Below are 27,737 nucleotides of genomic sequence, written 5' to 3' on the forward strand. Positions count from 1 at the left end.
TCCATCAGGACACAGACTGGAAAGGACAGAGTAGATGGTGATTTGGAAAGGTGGAGAAAGGAATCATACTATAACCTCTCTAAGAACAAAGACCAGGAAGGGCCAGGCATGGTGGATTATGCCTGTAATCCAAGCACTTTGGGAGACCAAGGCAGGAGGATCACTTGAGGCCAGGAGTTTGAGACCAACCTGGACTTATAGGGAAACCCCATCTCTACAAAAACAAAACAAAACAAAACAAAAACTTAAAAAATAAATCAGCCAAGTGGTGGCACGCACTCAGGAGGCTGAAAAAGGGGGATCATTTGAGCCCAGGAGTTCATGGTTATAGTAAGCTATGATCATTCCACTGCACTCTAACCTGGGCAAGAGAGCAAGACCCTGTTTCTAAATAAAATAAAGAATACAAACCATACCATTTTTGTGTACCACTATGAACATTGTCTAGCTCAGCACTTTATATATATACAACACCTACTGAGTCAAGATTTATCAAATAACTATGACAAGTGGAATCTGGGTGAGGTAAGTTCAGGGTAAATCTCACCAACACTGAGTTACACCTGGCGTTCTGTAATGGCGAGGTGTAATAGAGAGTCTTTGAAGTTGGTTTGCCATGCCAAACAAATCTAAGCTCTTGTATACTTCATAGACTTTTAGAGCTCTAAAATGTCATCCTTTATTTCGTAGAGCTTAAGGTTAGTCTGAGAGTCCAAAGTATCAATATTCTCCCAAGAAATTCTAAAGTCCCATGAGATATTCCCATCATAAGTTTCTATGAAGATCCTGATGAGTGGTCCCAATGGGCAACATCATGGGAATTTGAAACTCCTACAAAAATTTGAAACTTAGACAATAGCTGTAATAATTTATTTTTTTGTTTTGTTCTGCTTTGTTTTTTTTGGTTTTTTTAAATTTTTTTTATTTTATTATTATTATACTTTAAGTTTTAGGGTGCATGTGCACAATGTGCAGGTTAGTTACATACGTATACATGTGCCATGCTGGTGTGCTGCACCCATTAACTCGTCATTTAGCATTACGTATATCTCCTAAAGCTATCCCTCCCCCCTCCCCCCACCCCACAACAGTCCCCAGAGTGTGATGTTCCCCTTCCTGTGTCCATGTGTTCTCATTGTTCAATTCCCACCTATGAGTGAGAATATGCAGTGTTTGGTTTTTTGTTCTTGCGATAGTTTACTGAGAATGATGATTTCCAGTTTCATCCATGTCCTTACAAAGGACATGAACTCATCATTTTTTATGGCTGCATAGTATTCCATGGTGTATATGTGCCACATTTTCTTAATCCAGTCTATCATTGTTGGACATTTGGGTTGGTTCCAAGTCTTTGCTATTGTGAATAGTGCCGCAATAAACATACGTGTGCATGTGTCTTTATAGCAGCATGATTTATAGTCCTTTGGGTATATACCCAGTAATGGGATGGCTGGGTCAAATGGAATTTCTAGTTCTAGATCCCTGAGGAATCGCCACACTGACTTCCACAAGGGTTGAACTAGTTTACAGTCCCACCAACAGTGTAAAAGTGTTCCTATTTCTCCACATCCTCTCCAGCACCTGTTGTTTCCTGACTTTTTAATGATTGCCATTCTAACTGGTGTGAGATGGTATCTCATTGTGGTTTTGATTTGCATTTCTCTGATGGCCAGTGATGGTGAGCATTTTTTCATGTGTTTTTTTGGCTGCATAAATGTCTTCTTCTGAGAAGTGTCTGTTCATGTCCTTCACCCACTTTTTGATGGAGTTGTATGTTTTTTTCTTGTAAATTTGTTTGAGTTCATTGTAGATTCTGGATATTAGCCCTTTGTCAGATGAGTAGGTTGCGAAAATTTTCTCCCATTTTGTAGGTTGCCTGTTCACTCTGATGGTAGTTTCTTTTGCTGTGCAGAAGCTCTTTAGTTTAATTAGATCCCATTTGTCAATTCTGGCTTTTGTTGCCATTGCTTTTGGTGTTTTAGACATGAAGTCCTTGCCCATGCCTACGTCCTGAATGGTAATGTCTAGGTTTTCTTCTAGGGTTATTATGGTTTTAGATCTAACGTTTAAGTCTTTAATCCATCTTGAATTAATTTTTGTGTAAGGTATAAGGAATGGATCCAGTTTCAGCTTTCTACATATGGCTAGCCAGTTTTCCCAGCACCATTTATTAAATAGGGAATCCTTTCCCCATTGCTTGTTTTTCTCAGGTTTGTCAAAGATCAGATAGTTGTAGATATGCGGCGTTATTTCAAAAAGCCCATATCGCCAAATCAATCCTAAGCCAAAAGAACAAAGCTGGAGGCATCACGCCACCTGACTTCAAACTATACTACAAAGCTACAGTAACCAAAACAGCATGGTACTGGTACCAAAACAGAGATATAGATCAATGGAACAGAACACAGCCCTCAGCTGTAATAATTTAGATGTAAATATACAGTGGTTAGGATAATACAAGGTGGCAAACTGCTAATATTGATGATTCTCAGTATAAAATTACTGCAAGAAATTACCTTTTTGCTTTTTCTACTAAAATGCCCACATACTAAATTATGTCTTTCTATACCCAGGGCTGCAGAGTGAGTTATATGATGTTTCCAAAGCGGTTGCCAACTCAAAGCAGTTGAATGTAAAGCTAACTTCCTTCAAGGCTGTTCATTTTCCTCCTGTTTCAACTCTGCCAGATACCAGTTTCCTGTATGTAAACCAAGTTTTTGCATTTGGGGCAGGACTTACTGCTATAGAAGTACATGTAGCAGTAACTGGAGTACTTAGTATCACTATGGAATATCTAGGCACTTCGGATTTCAACCATTGAGCACAAACAGCGGTGTGTGTGTGAGTGTGTGTGTGTGTTTACTCTTCTCCTCTCTCCTGTGCTTGACTGCTCATAATTTCATTGAAAATCAAATCAGTATCTTTGTCCATAGTTATAAATGAACTCAGAATTCCTGTGTTTTCATAGTATCCATGGAAAAAGTATTCTTTGGTGTCCTTATCCCTGAAATAATTCTAAATAATTTATACTGTCTGAGTCCAAGGTTGTTATTGATTTTGCTGTTTCAGGGATGGGGGTATATAGCTGACTTATGTTGAGCTCTTATGTGTCAGGGACTACATATCTTAAATATATTATCCCATTAGTTCTTTCCACAACCCTGTAAAGTAGGACTATTATTATTGCCCCTCCCACCCCCACACATCTTTTTAAACAGAGATGAAGTAACACACAAGGGTAAATTATAGAGCCAAGAAGGAATCCCAAGTCCAACTCCAGATGCAATCTTTCAAAACATTGATTAGTTTGTATCTGCATTTATTCTTCTTTTGGAGTCCCTGCTCTGTCATTTACTAATTACCTTTCTGAGTCTCAATTTCTTCTGAATTCATTCCTTTAAGTGTTTTTTAAATTAATATCATTTTAAATCAACAAATAATAATTGTACACATTCATGGGGTACAATGTGATGTCTTGATAAATGTATATACTGTAGAATGATTAAACAAAGTCAGTTAATATTAAAAAAATTGTTATAATATTTTCCTGCCACATTGTTTTGCAAGAGACTGAAGCAAGATAATTAAAAATCACCCACCTAAATGAATGTTAATTTTCTTTACTCCTACAGTGAATATTGAAGAAATTGTTGAGCAAAACAGCACTAAACCTTAAGAATGTACATTTTAAGTCATAGGAAAGCAACTGGATTTTCTTTTATTGTATTTTTAATTATGAAAATTTCAAACACACATAAATGTTTAAAGGATAGTATAAAGAACCTCCCACCAATATGTAGCTGACCTTATTTAATTCATACAACTATATATTCTTTCCACTTCCTGCATTATTTTGAAGAAAATGTCCCAGACATTATCCTTAAATATTTTAATATGTAACTCTAAAAAATGAGTCTTAAAAAAAAAACACCCACTATATGGATATTACTCCTGTGTTCGAGGTCCCCAAGAACACCCACAGGTTCTACGGTTCACTATGTTGACATACAGGACTCAGCAAATGTATTCATGGCTATGATTGATTACAATGAAGAGATAAAATGCAAAACCAACAAAGGGAAAGGGAGCATTGGGTAAAGTCCAGAGGAAGCCAGGCACAAGCTTCCAAGAGTTCTCTCTTAGTGGAGTCACACAGAATGTGCTCAGTCCCTAAGCAATGACCTGTAATGATATGTGTAAAACGTTTCAAACTCCTGGCCTCAAGCAATCCTCTTGTCAGGGTCTCCCCAAGTGATGGGATTACAGGCATGAGCCATCGTGCTCTGCTAAAAGTTATCTACCACGGAAACTTATTAATAGACACTCAGTGACCAGGATTTTATTGGCAGCATCCTCTGCCTACCATAGACCGATTTCCTAGACTCGCAGAAGGAAAACCAGTGTTCAGCAAAACCCACACTGTTTGCACAATTTAATCACAGTGAGCCATTTATGTGAGTCCTGGAAATGGTAGCCCCCCTCCAGATCCACATTCCCAGACACCAACCAAGGGTCAACCTTGCAATTAGGACTTTTTAAGGGCGATGGCCTCAAGCCTTCTACATTAGTCTTTTCTGCACATTCCCTTAAAATACTGTTAACATATTTCCTTAAAGTAAAATAACAGTATTCATATTTCCAATATCGTCATAATACTTTTAAGTTTGTTTTGAATGAGCATCTAAACAAGGTTCATACATAGACCTCTTTAATACATCTGAAGTTTCCTTTGACTTATAAGTTCCCCTTCATCTTTATTTTTTGCATTACTTTTCTGTTGAAGAAACCAGGTTATTTGTTCTTTGAAGTATCCCATAATCTGTTTACTATTGTATGCCTGAGGTATTATTTAAAAATTTACTCTGTCCAGTCAAGCCTTTTGAAATGGGGTTTTAACTTGAATTGATCTCTTTTGCATACAGTTAGACATTTTGTCTTTTTTTTTTTTCTTAACTTCCCACACAACACTGATGCAAACAATTTGCCTTTAACACCTAAGTCATTACCCAGCTGTGTGAACTCTATTTTGAACACCCAGCCCTTTGGAAACAAGGTCAGAGTCTCTAACACAACTACTCCTGAAACACTTGCTTTAGCAATGATTTTATTTGCAGTGATATTTCTGCCTGAAGCTTCTTTGCCCTTGCTTTAAAGTTCATTTTCAAAAACTCAATTGAAAATTCCATTAAGCCAGCTATTTTTTTCCCTCTGCTTAGTGGATAGATGACTGGCCCAGTTCCATAGCTGATAATATGCCTGAAATGTGCAATAACACTACACACCTCTAATTAAAAGAAAACACAAATTTTTACTTTATAAAAATGATGACAAGAACATTATCAGTCTCTTACCAGTCACTGGGGATAGTCTTATGATATTAATAGCTTTAAGACTGAGAGCAAATTCTGAGGCATTGTCAGCCTCATAGGCTTTCAACTAAGTAATCCATTTCAGTTTTTAGAAATTGCAGCAATTCTCTTTCTTTATCTTAATATCAGGGGCTTTATATAGTAAATTAATAAAAACTTTCATAACATTAGAATAAATACAGTGAAAGCTAGTGGCCTATACAAATACTGCCAATGGAAAAGTTGAAGGTTGGTACTATTTAACCTAGAAAACAGCAGGCCTAGGAGACAGTTTTAAAGAACAAATATGGTCAGGCTCAGTGGCTCACACCTGTAATCCCAGCACTTGCCGAGGCGGGTGGATCACCCTGAGGTCAGGAATTCCAGACCAGCCTGGCCAACATGGCAAAACCCCATCTCTACTGAAAATACAAGAATTAGCTGGGCATGTTGGCACGTGCCTGTCATTCCAGCTACTTGGGAGGCTGAGGCAGGAGAATCGCTTGAACTCAGGGGGCAGAGGTTGCAGTAGGCCACTGCACTCCAGCCTGGGCAACAATGCGAGACTCCTTCTCAAAAAAAAGAACAAACATTTCTAAAGCATGCACATAAGCTTGGCATATTAAGAGATTTTATTTATTTTTTGACCATGGATGCATAACCACAGAAGTTCTATTCTAAAACATTTTTTTTTTTTTTTTTTTTTTTTATTGAGCAAAAGATTAGGGCTTCAAGAATCGGGACTTACCAAGGCTTCAGAGAGGATTTCAGCAGAGTCACGACTAAATAAAAGCAATTCTGAGGGTTTTTGTTGTTGTTTACAGAAAGTGTTAAAAGAAAAACTTTAGACAGATTAAATTTAGCAACGTTGGTCTGGGTGCAGTGGCTCACACCTGTAATAATCCCAACACTTTGGGAGGTCTAGGATGGTGGATCACTGGAATGTAGGAGTTGGAGACCAGCCTGGCCAAAATGGTGAAACCTTGTCTCTACTAAAAATACAAAAATTAGCCAGGCGTGGCGGCACACCTGTAATCCCACAAACACGGGAGGCTGAGATACGAGAATCGCTTGAACCGGATGGGTGGAGGTTGCAGTGAGCCGAGATTGCACCACTGCACTCCAACCTGAGAGACAGAGCAAGGCTCTCAAAAAAAAAAAAAAAAAAAAAAAATAGCAACATTTATTTGAGCAAAGAACAGTTCATGAATCTGGCAGCACTCAGAATGAGACGTTCAGAGTTACACCCACCAGTAGGAGATTTTATACGCCAGACACAGAAACAAAGTAGGTAAATCCTCTGATTGGCAACAGTTAGGTATCTATATATTTGGGCATGGTCTGCTCACTTACCTGCCTGTGATTGGCTTGTATAACAAACTCTGCTGTTCATTATACTCCTAGGGTTGGTTTTGTGTCAAGTTAGGTTGCAGTTCAACACGTGGGGACTCAAGGTATGGAGGGAGCTGCAGGCCAAACTTAATTTATTTAACAGCAGAAACACTTTCCTTAACCTGTGCTGAAGGCAAAAGCAAGTGAACATAAAATTAGAAGCAGCGACTTAAATTTGGTGTAATAAGTGTTTTGTCTTCTCAGAAATGAAACCCGGAAAGGTGCTTGTAAATCGGGAATGGTGGATTCTAACTCACTGAAAATCTTAGGTGCCCTCTCAGGGATGGTTTCTCAGTTTGAACCAATATGAAAAGAATAGTTATAGGTCGGGCACGGTGGCTCACGCCTATAATCTCAGCTCTTTGGGAGGCCGAGAGGGGTGAATCACGAGGTCAGGAGTTCGAGAACAGCCTGGCCAACATTGTGAAATCCCGTCTCTACTAAAAATACGAAAATTAGCTGGGATGGTGACGGGTACCTGTAATCCCAGCTACTTGGGAGGCTGAGGCAGGAGAATTGCTTGAACCCGGGAGGCAGAGGTTGCAGTGAGCCGAGATCACGCCACTGCACTCTAGCCTGGGCGACAGAGCAAGACTCTGTCTCAAAAAAAAAATGTGTAGTTATGTATAACCACATGAGTCTGAGGTCCTATTTGTTCTTGTGTCATTCTGGTCTAGCAAGGGGCCTTCCCCACGACTAACCTACCTGAGTGTTGCCGATGCGGATCTACTCAACCGGACTTGGTCGCGGGGAGGCAATGAACAATGTCTCCGGTACATCGCCAACCTCATCGCCTGCTTCCCTAGTGTGTGCGTCCGGGATGAGAAGGGAAACCCGGTCTCCTGGTCCATCACAGACCAGTTTGCCACCATGTGCCATGGCTACACTCTGCCAGAACATCGCAGGAAAGGTTACAGCCGGCTGGTGGCCCTCACGCTGGCCAGGAAGTTGCAAAGCCGGGGATTCCCCTCTCAGGGGAACGTCCTGGATGACAACACGGCGTCTATAACCCTCCTGAAGAGTCTGCATGCTGAATTCTTGCCTTGTCGCTTCCACAGGCTTATTCTCACCCCTGCGACTTTCTCTGGCCTGCCTCACCTCTAGCCCAGTGAAAAACTGCAGTGGTTTTCTTACTTTCCATGAGCATACACACACTCTTGGCTGCCAACGAGGGGGGAGTTAAAATGGGAATCAGGAGACTCTTGAGTTGTTGGAAAGGGTCTGGAGAATACATACAGGATCCACTTGAGAAGCCTTAATTTTTCGTATCTCAGGTTTCTCCATTAAATAGCTGTGGGGGCGAAGAGTAACTGTGGCTGAAGACTGAGGATGATTGTCCTCCTTTAGGATCCACTGTAGGAGAATAGGTTCTAAAGCCAGCAGTTTTAGTGTACTAGGAGAAATTACTGCATGAGAACAAATGATTTAACAGAGGACCATGTGGCTACTGCTTTTTGATTGCTGCTTGGACCTCTGCTCTGTATTCTTAAAGCCACACCGCTTCCCTACTGCCATCATATTCCCTTGTCCCCACTGCTATGTCTCATCAACCTCTGTTCCTAACACCTCTGCCACCAAGTTCTCTGTAGAGTAACCTCCTTTTTCCCCTTTAATTACTTGCTCTTTACTTCTGCCTAGGACTCTAGCCTATAGTTCACTGCCCTGGGAATGTTCAAATGTAGTGGTTCTTACATTTTGGTGTTTATCAGAATCACCCAGAGGGCAGGTTGCAACACACATCACTAGGCCTCTTCTTCTACGAGGTAGGGCCCAAAAATTTGCATTTCTAACAGCTTCCCACTGCTTATTTGCCTTGGATGAATGACAATATGGGCATTTTGATGCTATAAACAAATGCTGTCACCATAGGACTAGACTTTACCTATAATCTGTTTCAGCCCCCTTATTTATAGTCTACTTTCCCATATAAAACTAAGATTCATATATAGGGGTGTTTGGGGGTATGCAAATGAATATATAACATATATGCATACACATATATATACATTGTATTCATTTCTTCTATATGTATAGGTATATATACTCATAGAATTTTGATAAGATAATAAATTTTAACCCTCTGATTACATATGAAAAATTTGAGGACCAGAGAAAAGAAATGACTTTGGCAAGATTATATTCTTTATAATCAGTACTGGAGGCAAAGCCAGAATGCTGCCATTTTAATTCCAATCTGTTATTTTCACTAAATCATGTATCCTTTTTTATAATGAAAATTAAAATGCTTACATAATTAAAATATTAATTTTATTGTTCTTTTATTCTTGTCATTATCTCTTAATTTGGGTTCCAATTCCTTGTGTATGTATACCTTTCAAGGGCAGTAAAGAAAGAGATAAGCATCACCAGCTGTGTTCTCCATTTACAATAAAAGCAGGCACTAACACAATAGTTGGATTTGCCTTGTCTTGATAATGTTGACTTAGCTATATAGAAAATATTGGTTTCTTATCCCCAAGGAGGTCACAAAATTCTGACTACAAAGATAAGGGAAAATCCAACTTTTAGGCATTTATTCTGAGAAAAGGAAACAAACTGGCTGAAGTAAAGCACATTTTAATTTAAAAAATAGGACTCAGTAAGAGCAAATATATGTTTAGTTCATCCTGAGCCCGCGGTTACCTGGAAACTTATCTAGCCTTGGATCCAGAGAGGAAAGCACCAAGTAACCAGAGTCCATAAACCTCTTAGGAGAATATGCCCTAAGGATGCTAATTATCTTTAGCATTGCTTAAGCGTGAGTTACTCCTGCTTGATAGATGGCAATATTATTATAGCCTTATTTTCTTCCTAATGATAATTTGCCTAACATTTAACATTTAACTGTGTGCTAATAATTGTACCAAATATGAGATGTATATAACTTAATCCTGGTGACGGATAAGGTATTGCTTTGTTGTGGGAATTCTTGCTTAGAGGTGTTATGAGTCACCAAAGTCATGCAGGCTCTAAGTGGCCAAATCATGATCAGAACATGGGTTTGTTGGATTGCAAAGCCTATACTACTAGTCATTATGCTAATTGGCCTCTTAAGCAGCTTGGAACACTTTGTAAATAATTATTCCCTTATCTTGTTACATTCTGAATTTTCTACCTTCACCTCCACCTCCAAAACAGACCCCATATTTGAAAGATTTTTGTTCCTACCAAATTGCTCTTATACTATTTTCTTACTTTTGTCTTCCAGCTAACTATGTTAGATATAATTGCTCAACTTTTAACACTGTTTCTGACCCTTTTAAGGCATGTGCAGAGAAATGTCTGGAGTAAGGAGAGGACAAGAAGAGAAAAACTCAAGAAGTAGAAACGGGGCCAGGCGTGGGGGCTCACACCTGTAATTCCAGCACTTTGGAAGGCCAAGACAGATGGATCACTTGAGACCAGGAGTTAGAGAACATCCTGGCCAACATGGCAAAAACCCATCTCTATTAAAAATACAAAAATTAACTGGGCATGGTGGCACATGCCTGTAAGCCCAGCTGCTTGGGTGGCTGAGGCATGAGAATCACTTGAATCCAGGAAACAGAGGTTGCAGTGAGCCAAGATAGCGCCACTGCACTCCAGCCTGGGCAACAGAGCCAGACTGTGTCTCAACAAAAAGAAGTAGGAAGAGGCTTGATTAACATAGGTTTTATTTGTTGATTTAAGGAAATTCTTCAATGTAATGTAAAAACCAAAAAAAAAAGCCTTAAGCAGCGCATTAATCTGTTTGGAAATTAGTTGGGAGGCTATAGTCTAAGCAAAAGGTGGTGGTAGCTTGGATCTGAATGCTAGCAATGATAATGGTGAAAAGTGAATAGTTACTTAAACTAGAAGGAAGAGTCGTCAGAACTTAATAATTTAGTGGCTGTAGGGTATGCTTAGAGAGAAATGTCAAGGATGACTACTGGGCTTCTACATTGTGAAAGCCACAGCTGGTGGTAGTTTTCACTGAGACCAGAAACCCTGGAACAATCCCAGATCTGGAGCAATTTGTAGCAGGGAAAATTGTTTGTTCAGTTTTGGGATGTTGAGTTTTGAAACATGCAAGTTGGATATCTGAATCTAAATCTCAGGGAAGTTATTTGGGATAGATGTATTGATTTAGAAGTATATAGATGATAACAGAAGCCATGAATTTAGCTGAGGTTGTCAAGGACTGAACCTTAAATGCATCAGCTATTTAAGGCAAGGGAAAAGAAAGGCTCTGGAATAGGAGAAGGAGCAGCCAGAAGATAGGAGGAAAGCCAGGAGATGACTGTCATGGAAGAGAAAGAAGAAAAATTTTAAAATGGAGGGATGATCAATGGTGTCAAATTATGCTGAGAGGTCAAGAATACATTAGGAATGAAACATCTTCATTCCATATTTCACTCTCAAATATTTTAAACATATGTACCAAAAAGAAGCCAGAAACTGCATATTGCATAATCCTGTTTCTATAAAGTTTAAAACCAGGCAAAATGAATCTATATCTGTAGAAGTCAGGAAGTAATTACCCTTCAGAAGGATAGTAAGTAAAACTGGACATGAAATGGCTTCTGGATTTCCAGTAATATTCTGATTCTTGACTTGCGTGGGTTACAAAGGTGTGTTCACTTTGTAGCAGTTTGTTACACAGCTGTATTCCACTTTGTAACACAAGTATGTTCCCTCCAGCCCTGACTTAGCCAGGCCCTTCCCTGCTGGGCTCAGTCTTTCCATAGGCAAATCTGCATGACTAACCACCTCCTCCTCACCCCCTGTGAGTCAGGGCCTAGAGCATATGATTATCAAGCTATACAGTTATGATATATCTACTTTTCTGTATGCATGTTATACTGCAATAAGGAATATTCGTTAATAGAACACAGGCCTGAAATCTGGAAAAAAAAATGCATATTTCCATTACATAAAAATTCCACTTTTTAAAATTTGTCATATTGGTATAATATAAAAGTATGCAAAGATTTGTATAAAAGGATGTTTATTACAGCATTGTGGGTAAAGGTGAAAAAACTTAAATATTTTAAGTAATTCACTGGTTAAATATAGTACAAGCATTCAATGAAATTTTATGGAATACTAGAAAACTAGGTTTGGTGATACAGAAAAGATGTACATAATAACACCAAATGCAAAAACAATTACAGAAAATATGTGTAATCCATTTGAAATTCAACTGTGAAGGTAAAGAGGGAGCAAATATGTAGGTAAATAGCTTTGAAGGCAGTTTAATGAGTTTTATTAAAGGTAAAAGTTGGTAAATGGTGGCATATATTTTATGGTGTGGCCATGGCTAGATATAATGATAAAGGGAGTCAGTACAGGAAACATGCTCAGCTTCCTGAGACGTGTGTTTCTCTGTTTGGGATAAATCTTGACTAGGTTTTGTAAACATCTGTATATTTTAGCAAGAATGAGTATTCAGTCTGCCTAAGATTCACTGAAGAGACATAGAGGGGAATAACTGAGAATTCAATCTGCTGAAACTTTGAGAGCAAGAGAGGGAAGTGCAATTGTGGGGAACATTTATACAGCCTCTAAAATAGAATCTCATTTAATAATACAAGATTCGATTCTGTTAATTTTGCATTTTTTTAGTCACTAAGTTTTGTTCAGTGATTTGAATTTTCAGAAAGAACATGAGGTAAATATATATTAAATTTCCTTAAGCTGTCTTTGATACACCTCAAATTTTGTATCCCTTTTTCTAACCTCAATAAATACTAGGGGCAAGGAAAAAATGACAATGAAAGTAAAAGGTAGCAGATGGAGTAACAAAACATGGAGTGGAGTACAAATATTATTTCTTCCTTCTTGCCTGAAATGATGGATTAAAATTATTTATTTCAGTGGGGAAAATGAAGATAGTAGAAACATAAAATACAGATTTTTTTTTTCTACATCAGTGTGGCCAGTTAACATTTCCTAAGCTTCTCATAGCCCAGGGTTCTCAATCTAAGCTTCAACAATAAAACCTAATCGTTAATAACTTTGCTTTTTCTGATCTTGGCCCTGAAGGATGGAATAAAAGAAGGAAGATAGTCATTCCTAGTGTCTCCTTTTTTCCTTACCCCCTCCCACCTCAGCAGTTCTAGTGTCATACGTATTCCCAGGACTGTCTCAATTTTGTTCACCACTTGAGGAAATGTTTTCCTTGAGACAACTTGTTCACTTCTTAATCTTGCTCTAGTGACTTAAAAAATTACAAAACGCATAGCTAATGTCTGAATTTTCCTCTTACTAATTTATGTGCAATTTTCCCTTCCACCAACAGATGTATGTGTTTCCAAGGCAAAATATGCTTTAGGTTTTAAACACTGTTTGTTACAAGACATTGCTTATGATAGGACTATGAGACATTCAGTTAATACTATGCAGTTATTGCAGCGAACACTAGATGTCAGATTTTACTTCTAGATTATTTCCCAACAGAGGGCGCACTTGAATTGTTTCTAAACATTTCATTAGAATTTTTGCCGCATTTTGAACTATTTCCTTTCAGCAGATTCCTATAAGCTTAACTACTACATCAAAGGATATGAACATTTTTAAATCTAAACATATAATGTGTAACATTTGTTTCAAATGAGTTCATCATAATTAGTTCATCATAATTAGTTCTTATGAACTCATAATTAGTTCATATGAGTTCATCATAATTAGTTCTTACCTATTTATTAAAAGATATCCAAGGTCTTATACTGAAGCGATTCTACTTTGCCTTACTTGCCAGTTTTATTGGTAAAAGTAGAAAAATGATGTTTCTTTTAAAGTGTTCCATTATTTGTGGAAAGATCTTCTTTTGAATAGGACACTCAACATTTATTATGTTTATTTTATTATATGTCAATTGTATGGGGAAAATACAAGTTTTTTTAATTTTTGACTTTCTGGGGCTAGATAAGTTTATTCTAAAGTTCGTATGTAAAATAAATAGGTAAGAGTAGCAATACAAAGTCTGAAACAGCAGGATAAAAGAATAGGTTAACCTCACCAATATTAAAATACACTATAAACCTTCTATAATTTTAAACAATGTAGAATGGTACATGATTATGCAGAACAGTAAGACAGGAAAAAAGTTCAGAAATAACAACAAATAGCTAGGAAAGTTTAGAGAAAGATAAAAGTGTAATCTCAAATCACTTGGGTAAAAATGCAATTTTAAATAAATGATAATGAAACAACTGTACAGTAATTTGAAAAAAGTAAAATAAAATTGGATTCATAACTCACACTCTATACCACAATGAATTCCAAATTAATCCAAGGTATAAAAAATTTAAAAGCCAGGCAAGGTGGCTCATACCTGCAATCCCAGCATTTTGAGAAGCTGAGGCAGGAGGATTGCCTAAGCTCAGGAGTTCAAGACCAACCTGGGCAACATAGTTAGTTAGACTCTAGTCTCTACAAAAAAAAATTGTTTTAAAAAATTAGCCAGGTATGGTGGTGTGTGCCTGTAGTCCTAGCTACTCGGGGGGCTGAGGAAAGAAGATTGCTTGAGCTTGGAAGGGAGAGGCTGCAGTGATCCGTGATTGTGCCACTGCACTCCAGCCTGGGCAACAGAGCAAGACCTCGTCTAAAACAAAAATAAAAATAAAAATGAAAAATAAATAAACAAATACTTTTAAAAAGAAGTCACACATTTACTAGAAGAAAACATGGGTTCGTTTTATTATAACCTAGATATGAGGTTATAATATCTAGGTTATAACAAAAACTACAAAACCAAAACAAATTTAGAAGCAATAAAAGAAAAAAATTAAGCTCAGTACCTTGAGTAGAAATGTATGGTGCATGTATGTAATTGTTCAATTGCAAAACAGCATAGCTACAGCAATAATACAAATGACAAACTAAAAGAAACAATTAGCAACTTATGTCAGAGATAAAGGGCTATTTTCTACAACATGTAAACAGTCCCAAAAATCGAGAGATGAAAAATATTTAAAACCAAACAGAAAAATGGGCAAGTGACGTAGTTAATTCACAGAAAAATATAAACAAAGTGGCTGCTAAGCATATGAAAAGAAGCTTAAATTCACTCAACAGAAAAATGCTATTTAAACTATAATGAGATACGATTTCTAATCTATCAGATGGCCACAGTCAGAAATCTTGAAAATTAAATATTGATGAATTGTGGAAAATTGGCCTATATATACATTGATACTGAGCACATAAAGTATTACATTTCCAGTGAGGGGAATTTAGTAATAGCTAATAAAGTACGTATGCATTTACTCGAGCAATTCAACGTCTAGGAATTTACCCTGAGATTTCCCCCGTGAATATAAAACAAATGTTTGCACAAAGTAATTCATGCTGATATATTATTTGTAGTTGCAACTTTTGGAAACAACCTAAATTCCCATGGTTAATAATCTAGTTGAATAGATTATGATACATGCACATAATGGAGCACTATTCTCCATGATATTTTTAAGTAAGAAAAAAAAAGCTAGGTGCACAAGAATAAGAAACATGTACATCAACATAGATCTCTACTTATTTTGCAAATAGCAACTCAAAAAAATTAAATCAGAAACTTTTAACAAAAAATGTTAAATAGTGGAGACTGGACTAAGGACACACTGCCTTGAATACATCCCTTTTACATTGTTTTAAACTATGTATACATTTTGAACAATGTATAAACCTGTGATTAAAAATAATATCAGGCTGGGTTCAGTGGCTCAGGCCTGTAATCCCAGCACTTTAGGATGCCAAGGAGGAATGATTGCTTGAGCCCAGGAGTTTGAGACCAGCCTAGGCAACATAGTGGGACTCTGTCTCTACAAAAAATTAAAACAGAAAAACAAAAATAAAAATAATATCTACTCCCTAGTTCTATCCACTGAAAAGACCTACAACTACCCCTGAGAAACAATGACCATTCCTAGTATCCAGATCTTTGTTTCTAATACATGTTAGGGAGGAGTAAGACTTTTGATAAAGTCTACTTCTAGGTCCCTGGCAAGGAAAGATCATCTTGGGCAAGAAAGTAACAAAGTGGGGGCCGGGGCGCAGTGGCTCAAGCCTGTAATCCTAACACTTTGGGAGGCTGAGGCAGGTGGATCACCTGAGGTCATGAGTTCGAGACCAGACAAGCCAACATGGTGAAACTCCATCTCTACTAAAAATACAAAAATTAGTTGGGCATGGTGGCACACGTCTGTAATCCCAGCTACTCAGGAGGCTGAGGCAGGAGAATCACTTGAACCCGGGAGGCAGAGGTTGCAGTGAGCTGTGATCGCATCACTGCACTCCAGCCTGGGTGACAGAGGGAGACTGTGTCTCAAAAAAGAGAAAGAAAAAAAGAAAAAGGTAAAGAAAGAAAGTAATGAAGTGTGTGGACTAAATATGATCCTGTCAAAAGTAAACAAAACTGGTGTAACAGAACTCTAACTTGCCAAATTTGGTATAATTTGAGCATCAAAAATAACAATAATGGCAATGAATAACCGACTGATTTTTAAAAAATACTTGTGTCCACAATGATATAAAAACAGGGGTAGGATAGGTAGCAGGCCAAAAAGCTTCTTTTCTTTTATAATTTAGAGACGGGTTTTTGCTCTATCGCTGGGGCTGGAGTGCAAGGACACAATCACAGCTCATGGCAGCCTCAACCTCCCAGGCTCAAGTGATCCTCCCATCTGAACCTCCAAAGTAGCTGAGAGTATAGGCACTGCCACTACTCCCTGGTTAACTTCTGTATTTTTAGTACAGATGGGCTTTCTCCATGTTGCCCAGGCTCGTCTCAAACTCCTAGGCTCAAGCGATCTGCTCACCTTGGCCTCTCAATGTGTTGGGATTATAGGCGTGAGCCACAGCACCGGGCCCAACAGCTCTTCTTTATAGAAGAATATCTACTAAGAAATGAAGAAGGAATGACAAAATTAAAAAATTCCCATTTCAAAGAACTCAGTTTAATAATTGATTCAGGAAAAGATTATCAACGGATGGTTAAGTCAGTGCATGAGTGGCTGTTGGGAAACACGAAAACATAGTGTCAAACTCTAATCTCACAGGTTATTTATTAATTGCAAACGGTAAAATGTACCTTTATAATGGGATATCTAGTAATTATCATCTTAAACAAGTAATCAAATTAGCATTAGTAATGGTGGAACAACCTAATACCGTGAGTCTTCTGATATGATACAATGAGAAGTGCCATATGTTGCCTATGTAGAATTCTTGTCTAAAGTGTTTAAGCAGAATCTAATCAGAAAAATCCAAAAGGTGGAACATTCTATTAGACAATTGGCCTGAACTCATAAAAATAGTCAATGTCATAAAAAATTGAATGCTTCCTTCATCCTAGATTATAGGGAACTAAGGATTCTTAACCAACTGTAATTTATAAACCTGCAGGAGAATAAAATCTAAAATACACTTTTTGGGGACCACTGGAAAAAATTAAATATGGACTCTATATTAAATATTATTGGATTAATGTTAACTTTCTTAGGTATAATATGGTAGTGGTTACATAGAAATTGATTTTTTTAATTCATCCTTGAGTATTTAATGGTAAACGTGGCATCTGTAATAATTTCAAATTGTTCTTAGTGAAGGGATGTATACATGGTTGTATGTGTAAGGGAGGGTGGGAGACAGGGAGAGATGTGGAATAAAATATTTTAATGATAAAATATTAATAATGAATCCAGATCAAGGTTATAGAACTATTTATTATATCATTATTTGAACTATTTTTACGTTTGAGCTAAACTAAAGCTATTGATAAAAAGTAGCAGATTAATATGTACAAAAGACTGAAATAGAAGTCATCACAAATTTAATATAAAATATTATACTAAAAATGGTATTTTATTTTTAGTTTTCCTTGACTAAGGATTTCTTCTTTCTCTATCTCTTCATCATTAACCCTATGACTACTAATTATTAACAAATATTTACTTTTTAATGTTTTATTCTATTCAAAAACCTTAAACCCAGACATAAAAGAAAAAGTGTTAGCAGTAGATGATAGAAACCTAAGAAGGAGGCTGGGCGCGGTGGCTCACGCCTGTAATCCCAGCACTTTGGAGGCCGAGGCGGGCGGATCACGAGGTCAGGAGATCGAGACCATCCTGGCTAACATGGTGAAACCCCGTCTCTACTGAAAATAGCAAAAAAAAAAAGAAACCTAAGAAGGCAAAAATGCAGTAGAACAAAGATGAATCACAGAGGAAAGAGGAAGCAGAGCTCCAAAGAGAAAAGAAATAGTAAGATAAATATGATAGAAATAAGGAGGAAAATGCCAAATCAATTAATTCAACAGTGGTGTCAGGCTGAGTGCTGTGGCTCATGCTTATAATCCTAGCAATTTGGGGAGGCTGAGGTGGGAGGATCACTTGAAGCCAGGAGTTTGAGACCAGCCTGAGCAACATAGTGAGACCCATCTCTACAACAAATAATAATAATAATTAATAATAATAATGAGGAAGAGAAAATAAACAATGGTATCAGGCACTGTTCTAGGTATTAGAGATAGAGTGATAATGGTTAAACTGCGGTGAACAAAAGAAACAAAAATCCCCACTTTCTTTCTAGGAAAAAAAGGCATTTACTAAGTAGTAGGCACTATTCTAGGGGCTTTACATATATTATCTCACTTTATGAGATTTGTACTCTTCTTCACTTACTTTTTCATGTGATGAAACTAAGGCAAAGAGAAGGTAAGTATCCTGCCCACGATTACACAACTAGCATGTAGCAGAGGTAGGAATTGCATCTAGGGAGTTTGGCTCCACCATTCACTATTGAATTCTGCACTACACCACATTAGGAAGTAAGGAAGGGATTGTGCTATGGTTTCAATGTGTCCCCCAGAAAGTATGTGTTGGAAATGTAATTCCCAATGCAACAGTGTTGGGAGGTGTGGCCTAAGAAGAGATGATCAGGCCATGACGGCTCTGCCTTCATGAATGGATGAATGTTCTTATTAAGGAAGTGGGTTTATTATTAAAGAGGAAGTTTGGCCCCCTGAACTCTCCTCTTTCTTGCCCTTCTACTTTTTCCTGTGGGCTGATGCATCAAGAAGGCCCTTGCCAGATACTGGCCCCTCAGTCTTAGACTTTCCAGCCTCCAAACCATGAGCCAATAGATTTCTATTAATTGTATATTGCCTATTCTGTGCTATTCTGTTGTGGCAGCACAAAATGGAAAAATGGATTAGGAAGGATTACGTAAAAACTAAAATAAATAAATAAATAATAAAAATAAATAAATAAAAGTGGAGGAGGAGGGAAGAGTGAGAAATTACAGAGAAAGAGTAAAAAAGGTGTAAATCACAGCCAGAGGAAAAGATTGCTATCAGTATTTAACTGAGAGAGGGCTAATTCCATGGTTTTCTTAATAAAATTATAGTATAGAAAATAAAATAGCTATGTGCAGTGGCTCATGCCTGCAATCCCAAAAATTTGGGAGGCTGTGGTAGGAGGATTGCTTGAGGCCAGGAGTTTGAGACCAGCTGGGACAATATAGGAACATTTTATCCCTACAACAAATTACCTGGGTGTCATGGCTCACACCTGTATTCCCAGCTACACAGGAGGCTGAGGCAGGAACACTTGAGCCTGCACGGCCAAGGCTATAGTGAGCATGACAGTGCCACTGCACTGCAGCCTGGGCAACAGAGTGAGACCCTGTCTTTTTTTTCATTTTTTTTTTTTTTTTAAAGGGACCGGGCACAGTGGCTCACACCTGTAATCCCAGCACTTTGGGAGGCCAAGGTGGGCGGGACAAAAGGTCAAGAGATCGAGACCATCCTGGCCAACATGGTGAAACTCCGTCTGTACTAAAAATACAAAAATTAGCTGGGCCTGGTGGCATGTGCCTATAGTCCCAGCTACTCAGGAGGCTGAGACAGGAGAACTGCTTGAACCCGGGAGGCGGAGGTTGCAGTGAGCCAAGCTCATGCCATTGCACTCCAGCCTGACGACAGAGCAAGACTCTGTCTCAAGAAAAAAAAAAAAAAAAAGGAAAAAGGAAAAGGAAAGAAAAGAAGCAAATAATACAAGTTTATCCTTAACAAAGAGGTTGAGAAAGAAGGAGGAGCAGAAGTAAGGAGCAGAATTGATTAATGACCAACTCAATGACCACAACTCAGCCTGCCTTGCCATTTTTCCCAAGCCTTGCCCTTGAGGGGTGAATTATGAAGTATATGTAAGATAATGAAGGATTATTACTAACAGTTTCTTTGACTTCATGGACATTCCAGATCAACTTGTTTGCAAACTTGCCAAACAACAGGCAGTATTTTCCACCCACCCACTCTTTGCTTTGTTGATATAACATAGCACATTTGTACGTCTTCACATGGAGCTAAATATTTGGAAAATGAAGTCTCTGTGGATATAATATATTATTGAAGATTCCTCCAATTGTTATAACCTAATTTGATCTTGTACATTGATTATGTAATAATATAATTGGAGGAAAAATTGCCTTGATTTTTAAAAAATTTTTAAATTATTATCTAATCCAGGTTTGATATTAAGATTGTGACCTTTTCTTTAGAACTATAGTGAGTGATTATTTTATTTGAAATATTTAATATTAACTGATGTTGAGTCAAAGATTAAATTCTGTCCATTGGAGAGGTAAATTTTTGTGCTCAAGATGGAGATGGGCTAAAGAACATTGGTTTTTTATTATCATCATTAAATGCTGACTCAATTACTGGTGATGCGATTTCCTGTTTAGTAATTGCTTATTCAAACTCAGTCAGAGAGCCTCATCTTAAATCTTGTTCTCTGACAGGAGAGAATGATGATGAATATACTTTAAAACTTTGGATAATGCAGGCAGCTGACACGGAATTACACTTTTAAAATCCCATTAAAGCAACAACTAATCAGAGTACTACATGAGTCATCCTTTGCAGTTATCTAGCTAACTTCATATTCTTTGTCTTTTAAACTGCAATTTCAAAATGTCTTGCCAACATCATTTAGGAGTTGCCACATCTCTATGGAATGAAAGTGCTTTTGAGAGAGAAAAAAGAGAGAGAGAGAGAAAGTCTCAGGGCCACAGGCTAAGTAAACTTAAGCCTCTTTTATCTTTTCCCAGGAAAAAAGAAAGATATTAGTCACTCAAAATTTAAGCTGAAGAAACCTTTTTAAACAATTACTTCACTTTCCATTTAATCTCAGACCACTGGGGATGTTTACAGTATTGCCACTCTCCCTCTTTTCCTTTATCCCCCTAAATTTATAACTTCCAACATTTGCTCTTCTATCCAAAAATTATGAGTCTCATTCTCATTATCTAGCTTAAGTCCCTGACTTCTACATCTTTCCCTGAGGACCTCATAAAAAACTATGCTTTGGGTCCACAATTCTGAAGAACAATAAACTTTAAAAATTAAATTTTAAAATTTGTTTACAGGTTTTATAATTTACAAAGAGTTATCAGAAGAATTGTTTCATCTGAACTCCATAATAACACTGGGAAGAAAGCAAGGCTGGTATTCTTTATACCTCAGAGATGAGAACATAGGGAGACTTGCCAAGGTAACATGACCCATTCAAATCTCCTGACTCAGTACAGAAAAACAGCCAGGTGTTTTCCTTTGCATAGTCTGTGTTATCCAGGTCATGAAAACCTTAGTTATAAGAGGAAATATGATTAAGATCTCATTTTAAAGGCTTGCTGTTTTTAACGTCTGTCCATAATCAGGTTGAATTTTGTTTATATAGAGTAATCTCACTCTATCCTCAAACCCGTGCTTTGTGTTCATTTAGGCTGTTTGTTTATTCTTTTTATTAATATTTATTCACCTTCAACCATATATAATAACCATTCAGTGTAGGATTATGAAGCTCTTTTATGTCATGTCTAAAAGTTTGACTTTATTTTTGTAGCTTCAGGGGTTGGAGTAGAAGGCATAGAAAAGAAAAAATATTTTAAAGCCAGGCGCAGTGGCTCACGCCTGTAATCCCAGCACTTTGGGAGGCTGAGGCAGGTGGATCTCCTGAGCTCAGGAGTTAGAGATCAGCCTGGCCAACATGGTGAAACCCCATCTCTGCTAACGATACAAAAATTAGCCAGGCATGGCAGTGCATGCCTGTAATCCCAGCTACTCAGGAGGCTGGGGCAGGAGAATCGCCTGAACCTGGGAGGTGGAGGTTGCAGTGAGCTGAGATCATGTCACTGCACTCCAGCCTGGGTGACGGAGTGAGACTCCATCTCAAAAATAAATAAATAAATAGTTAAATAAATAATTTTTAAGTGGGATCTACAGCACTTGGCTTAATATTAGATATACGGGATACAGATAACCTCTGACAGAAAGGGAAGATCATACAGTTTCCAGTTATGTAACTTTCGAGCATAAGGAATGCAGAAAGAGAAGACAAATTTAAGTAATGATAAATTCAATTATAGAAATTTTGGATTTAGAATGACTGCAGAACCCTCAGAAAAGAGTCCAGTAGAAAACTCAGTGAAACATTTTTCACTATATTAGACTGTGATAAGAAACAATCCCCAAATTTCATTGGTTTTCAATGACAAAAATCTACTTCATGCTCAAAATACGTATCAGCTGCCACAGCTTCACTGGATTCTACTCAGCTCTGTCCTATGTGTTGTCTTCATTCTGGGATTATAGCCAAGATAGCAGCGTGACATGGGGCATTCCCAGAGCCAACCTTGCAATGACTCTTTAAACTTCTGCTCAGATACATCCAATGTCACATCTGCTTACATCCTATATGCTGCAGCAAGTCACATGACCAATGTCACCGTTAGTGGAATGGGCAAGTGTATTTCTATAGAGGAAGCATTGCAAATCACATAAAAAACAAGCTCATAAGTATGATCCTCCTTCAGGAAGAGGAAGTAAATAATTTGAGGCAATAATAAAATCTACCACAAGTCTAGTCTAGAGGTAAGCAGCGTGGTCTAGAATACAAATATAAATTGGAGAATCATCAGTGTACAGGTTGCAGTTGAAGCCACGGAGATAGTTAAAATCATGGAGAGTATTTTAGATTTATGATAAAAGAAATATCAAGAACAAAATTGCTCTATTCATATGCCTCCATTGCATCATAGCCTATAATGTTGCTTTGTTCAGAATACCCTATTTGTCACTTCCATATCCAAATTCTACTTCTAATATATTGTACGGATTTGTTGTTCAGCTGAATGCTTTTCCATTATAGAAGCCAAAGAGGTCCCCAAAGTTTTTTTTGACTATATCTTTTCTTTTATTGTCCTGTATTATCAAAGGGTAAGAAGGTGGTATAAACTCAGCCAAGTGGATACCTCTGAGTGGGATTTTGTTTCCTAAATGCCTCAAGGACAAGTGAGAGAGTTCAAGTTTATTGACTGGGCATGGTGGTTTATACCTGTAATTGCAGGACTCTGGGAGGCTGAGGCAGGTAAATCAGTTGGGCCTAGGAGTTTGAGACCAGCCTGGCCAACATGGCAAATCCCTGTCTACAAAAAATACAAAAATTAGCTGGGCATGGTGGTGTGCACTTTAGACACAGTTATTAGGGAGGCTGAGGTGGGAGGATTGCTTGAGCTGGGGAGGTTGAGGCTGCAGTGAGCCACGATAGCGTCACTGTACTCCAGCCTGGACAACAGAGCAAAACCCTGTCTCAAAAAAAAAAAAAAAAAAAGAGATTATTCAGCCTAGTGATGGAATGTGCTTCCACTGCAGAGACTTCTCCTGCAATATTATCTGCAACAACTTTCCTTTTTACCTATTTTAAAGTCTGCTACATCTGCTTTCCCAACAAATCTGTGAGCTACTAATATCCTTATGTTAGTTAAGTCTATTTTCCTTAACTGACTTAGGGTTGGTATATTAGCTCAGACTGCTCCATAATAAAATACCATAGATTGCATGGCTTAAACAGCAGAAATTTATTTTCTCACAGTTTTGGAGGCTGGAAGTCTGAGAGCAAAGGGTCAGCATGGTTGGGGATTTTCTTCCTTGAGAACAATCTCTCTTCCGCTTCTTCTAAAGGTCACAGTCCTATGGGATTAAAGTCATTACTCTTATTACCTCATTTAACCTTATTATCACATTAAAAAAACGCTAGCTCCTGACACATTCACATTGAGGGGCAGAGTTTCAACCTAGGAACTTTGGGGGGATATCATTCAGTACATAGCCTTTGGTTTCTGTAGCTTCCAACTAAAGTATCCAAACCACACAGACAGAATTTCCCTGTTTCCAAGAAGCCTGTCTCAACTACTCTAGCTCTCACCACTTTCTTTCCTTTACTAAATTTCATTACTTTAAATTCCCTTTAGTAAATTGTGGTCCCAAATATACATGTTATTCTTAATTTTTCCTTATTTGATAACCTTAAAGGTAATCTAATTTGGTGGTTGTCAGACTTGGTGGCATATTAGAATCATCTGAGCAGATTTTTAAAATGCCAGTGTCCTAAGGTCCACTCCCCGTCAATTACATCCAAACCTCTCAGAGGAAGCCAAATAACATTTTTCTTTACAAGTATTCCTCTAGGTGATTTCAGTGCATAGCCAAATGTGAAAACTACTGAAGTAATTCAATCTTCTTTATAAGTTAGAAAATTTGGCTGTTTTATGTCTATTAGTTTTGTTCCCCCAACCTGATTATAAACTCTAGTTACAGAAATTTTTGCATTTACTTAACAAGAATAATGTAGTTATATAGGATGGGTGCATATCTAGCAACCAATTAATAAGCTTCTTTATGCAAAGAAGGTTTATTATCCATTTTTTTTTTTTTGAGATGGAGTCTCGCTTTGTTGCCAAGGCTGGAGTGCAATGGTGTCATCTCAGCTCACTGCAACCTCCGCCTCCCAGGTTCAAGTGATTCTCAAGCCTCAGCCTCCTGAGTAGCTGGGACTCCCGGTGTGCACCACCACACCTGGCTAATTTTTTGCATTTTTTAGCAGAGATGCAGTTTCATCATGTTGGCCAGGTCAATCTCCAACTCCTGGTCTCAAGTGATCTGCCCACCTCGGCCTCCCAAAGTGTTGGGATTACAGGCATGAGCCATCACACTTGGCCTATGCAATGGTCCTTAATCTTAGTTACACGTTGATCATTTCAGATGGGGTGGTGCAAAAAATGGTCTTGCCTGCACCCCCTCATTCAGTCTGATTGAATAGTATCAGGTGAGGCCTGAACTTCATGTACAACCATAGTTGAGAACAACCACTAATCTATTTCTTGATGAAATTGATATGTGAGTGAGCACAACCTGTCATAACATGGCAGGCTCATTTATCTCTAAAGATGAAAAATATTATCTGAATATATTTATTTATCAACTGACCTAATAAGAGTAAGTGGGCCTGAGAGTCTTTGCTGAAAGACTCTTGTCTGAATTGTGAATTCTGTTGCCAAAAGCACTAATGGACAACTACTCTGCCAATATTGTATAGATTCTCATAGGGTGTCACATTAACTCTACAACCAGATACAGAAACAAAAACTGTAGCTAATATACTCAAATAGAAGAGTTCTTCTTTGTCCTTCTACTTGCTACAACTGTGTATTTCCCACTCAAAAGTAAAATCCTATTAATGTATTGTTTTATTTGATTGATATATTTATTCAATTGATGCATTGCTACATTTCTTAATCAGCCACTTCAAGCTGATTGTAACCAAGTAACTACAAATCCATTCCTGCTCCAATGTGTCCCCCTCACTTTCTACCCACAATGTATGTGCCTACTTCATTTGGGAGTACAACATTATATGTTTTCTAAATTGACAAGTTTTACGTTTTAGTAAACAAAGACCAGCAGGAACACTCCTGTACTAAAGAAAAATAAGTTAGGTTTATTTTTCTTGCTTCAGCATCTAAGAATGCACCCTTGAGTAATTATGCGATAATTCACTAAGTGGATTTGGGAGGGGCTTTGTATAGGATTTGGACTAGAGATGATAGTCCTAAATAAGATTTAAGGAAGCAGGAGCCAGTGCTGCATTAGATGTTGTCAAGAACTGGGATCAACTCCGTGATAGGGTACCTTGATGACTTTTATCTAGGAAAGGAGAGGATTAAAGTAGATGTAGACCAGAAGTATCATTAGTAAAGGGTTGATAGTCATTTCTGTTAGCTATGAGAGGGGGATGTTTAATCTTCTTTACGGTTTTTAGTGTCCTTGTCTGTCTTGTTCCAAACATGGTCACAGAGTGGCTTTATATAAATGATGCTTCTATTCTGAATTTTGATAATGTTCAGTTGGGATCACTATGGCCTGGCCACCTGAAGGGCCACTTTTTGCTTTCTCAGAAGTTAAAAACTGTTGAATAGACAAGCTTTTCAACTCAAGAATGTTATATCTGATTGGGGGAAAAAAGCTATGAAATATTGCTACGGGTGTAAATTAAAGGCAGAGGTCTGCAAGTGGAGAGTAAACCTTTGAAAGGCAGAATTGCTCAAATAACTAAGAGTGTCGTAAGTATGTAAAATAACTTCTAGTTCTAATAGGCAAAATAAGAGGGAGTGGTCTTTGGTTAGATTGGGCTATTAATTAAAGTCTTCTTCTTTTGGCCCTACCAGGGCAGAGCATGTGCTGATGATCCCCAATAATTTTACAGATCCCAGGAATATAAATTGCTTTATGACCCCTCATTGGCCTGCATATTTGCAGCTATAATGGCCACATCAGAGAGGAAGTAAATGGGTTCACTTTAGTGTCCTCTATCAGTCTTTTAGGCACTTTGAGATATTAAAGCACAACAGACACCACTATCCTAGAGGCAAGCTGCCTGTTTTTCTGGTTGATACTCTTTTTAGACTTTACCTTTTTGAAGACTGATTTATTTAGCATTTCCCTTTCATGTTCTTTCATGCATTAATACACAACTTCTTGACATCTAGAAATTCAAGTGCAATATGACAAATAAGTCTGCTTCATTCTTCAGCAAATAACTTTTCCTCTTTTCTCATCCCCTACTCTAATATCTCATACAATCCCCAATGGCAAGTAAACTATTTGAAAGCAATAAATGTTGTGGTTTACATTATATTTCCCTTAAAATATAGACATCTTATTGGAATTCTCCTAATATTCTTCAAGGAAAGAAAATATAGTATTCTTGTTGCAACTCTAAATAAGCAAAAAAGTGTTAGAGTTTATCTATACATATTTTTGGAAATACTTCTCATAATGTCCGTAAACCACTAGGTTAGAATTACTGAGGTATTTGCTAAAAATCTGTATCCTAATCTCTACCCCAAACCTATAAGAACAGAATCTTTGTAAGGAGGGTAAGACTTGAGCTGCAGGTAATTTTCATGTATATTAAGGTTAACTGATTATCTCCTAGTTCTGGACAGAGGATTGATGTATGTTATTGCATATATAAGAATAAAAACTTTAGGCCGGGTGTGGTGGCTCACGCCTGTAATCCCAGCACTTTGGGAGGCCAAGGTGGATGGATCATCTGAGGTCAGGAGTTTGAGACTAGCCTGGCCAACATGGTAAAAGCCCGTCTCTACAAAAAATACAAAATTAGCCAGGCGTGGTGGCACATACCTCTAATCCCAGCTACTCAGGGGGCTGAGGCAGGAGAATTGCTTGAACCTTGGAGGTGGAGGTTGCAGTGAGCTGAGATGGCACCATTGTACTCTAGCCTGGGCGACAAGAGTGAAACTCTGTCTCAAATAAATAAATAAATAAATAAATAATAAAATCTTTAAGAGGATAAGCAATTTGGCTTGTTCCTCCAGATGTCTCTATCACCTAGAAGAGCAGCATATAGTTAGTAATTAGTGGTTATGTAAATGAACAGAAAAGAACATGAAGTCACAGGCTTAAAATATGAAGGTAACTTAGAGGTCATTTTGGAGCAAGCACTTAAACAAGTTAGAATCTTGGCTCCACTGTTTATTGGTGTTTGACCTTGGGCACACACTTAACCTCTTCTTGCTTCAAAGATTTCAAGGAGACCAAAGAAATATTACTACTTTCACAGTTTATTGTGAAGAATAAATGTGTTTAAATATAGAGTACTTAGAACAATTCTTGGCTAA

General features: G+C 37.8%; 1 protein-coding gene across 1 annotated transcript in view; it reads left to right on the forward strand.

The window, feature by feature from the left end:
• GLYATL3 (glycine-N-acyltransferase like 3) overlaps positions 1–9,011 on the forward strand; it is a 29,741-nt gene extending 20,730 nt beyond the window's left edge. Inside the window, exons 5-6 of the mRNA XM_024248958.2 lie at positions 2,574–2,700; positions 7,418–9,011. Coding sequence (XP_024104726.2) covers positions 2,574–2,700; positions 7,418–7,844 — 554 coding nt within the window. The 3' untranslated portion in view covers positions 7,845–9,011. The remainder of the gene's footprint in view (positions 1–2,573; positions 2,701–7,417) is intronic.
• Positions 9,012–27,737: the final 18,726 nt, after the last annotated feature.

The sequence above is a fragment of the Pongo abelii genome, chromosome 5 (genome assembly GCF_028885655.2).
Source record: "Pongo abelii isolate AG06213 chromosome 5, NHGRI_mPonAbe1-v2.0_pri, whole genome shotgun sequence".
Lineage (NCBI taxonomy): Eukaryota > Metazoa > Chordata > Mammalia > Primates > Hominidae > Pongo > Pongo abelii.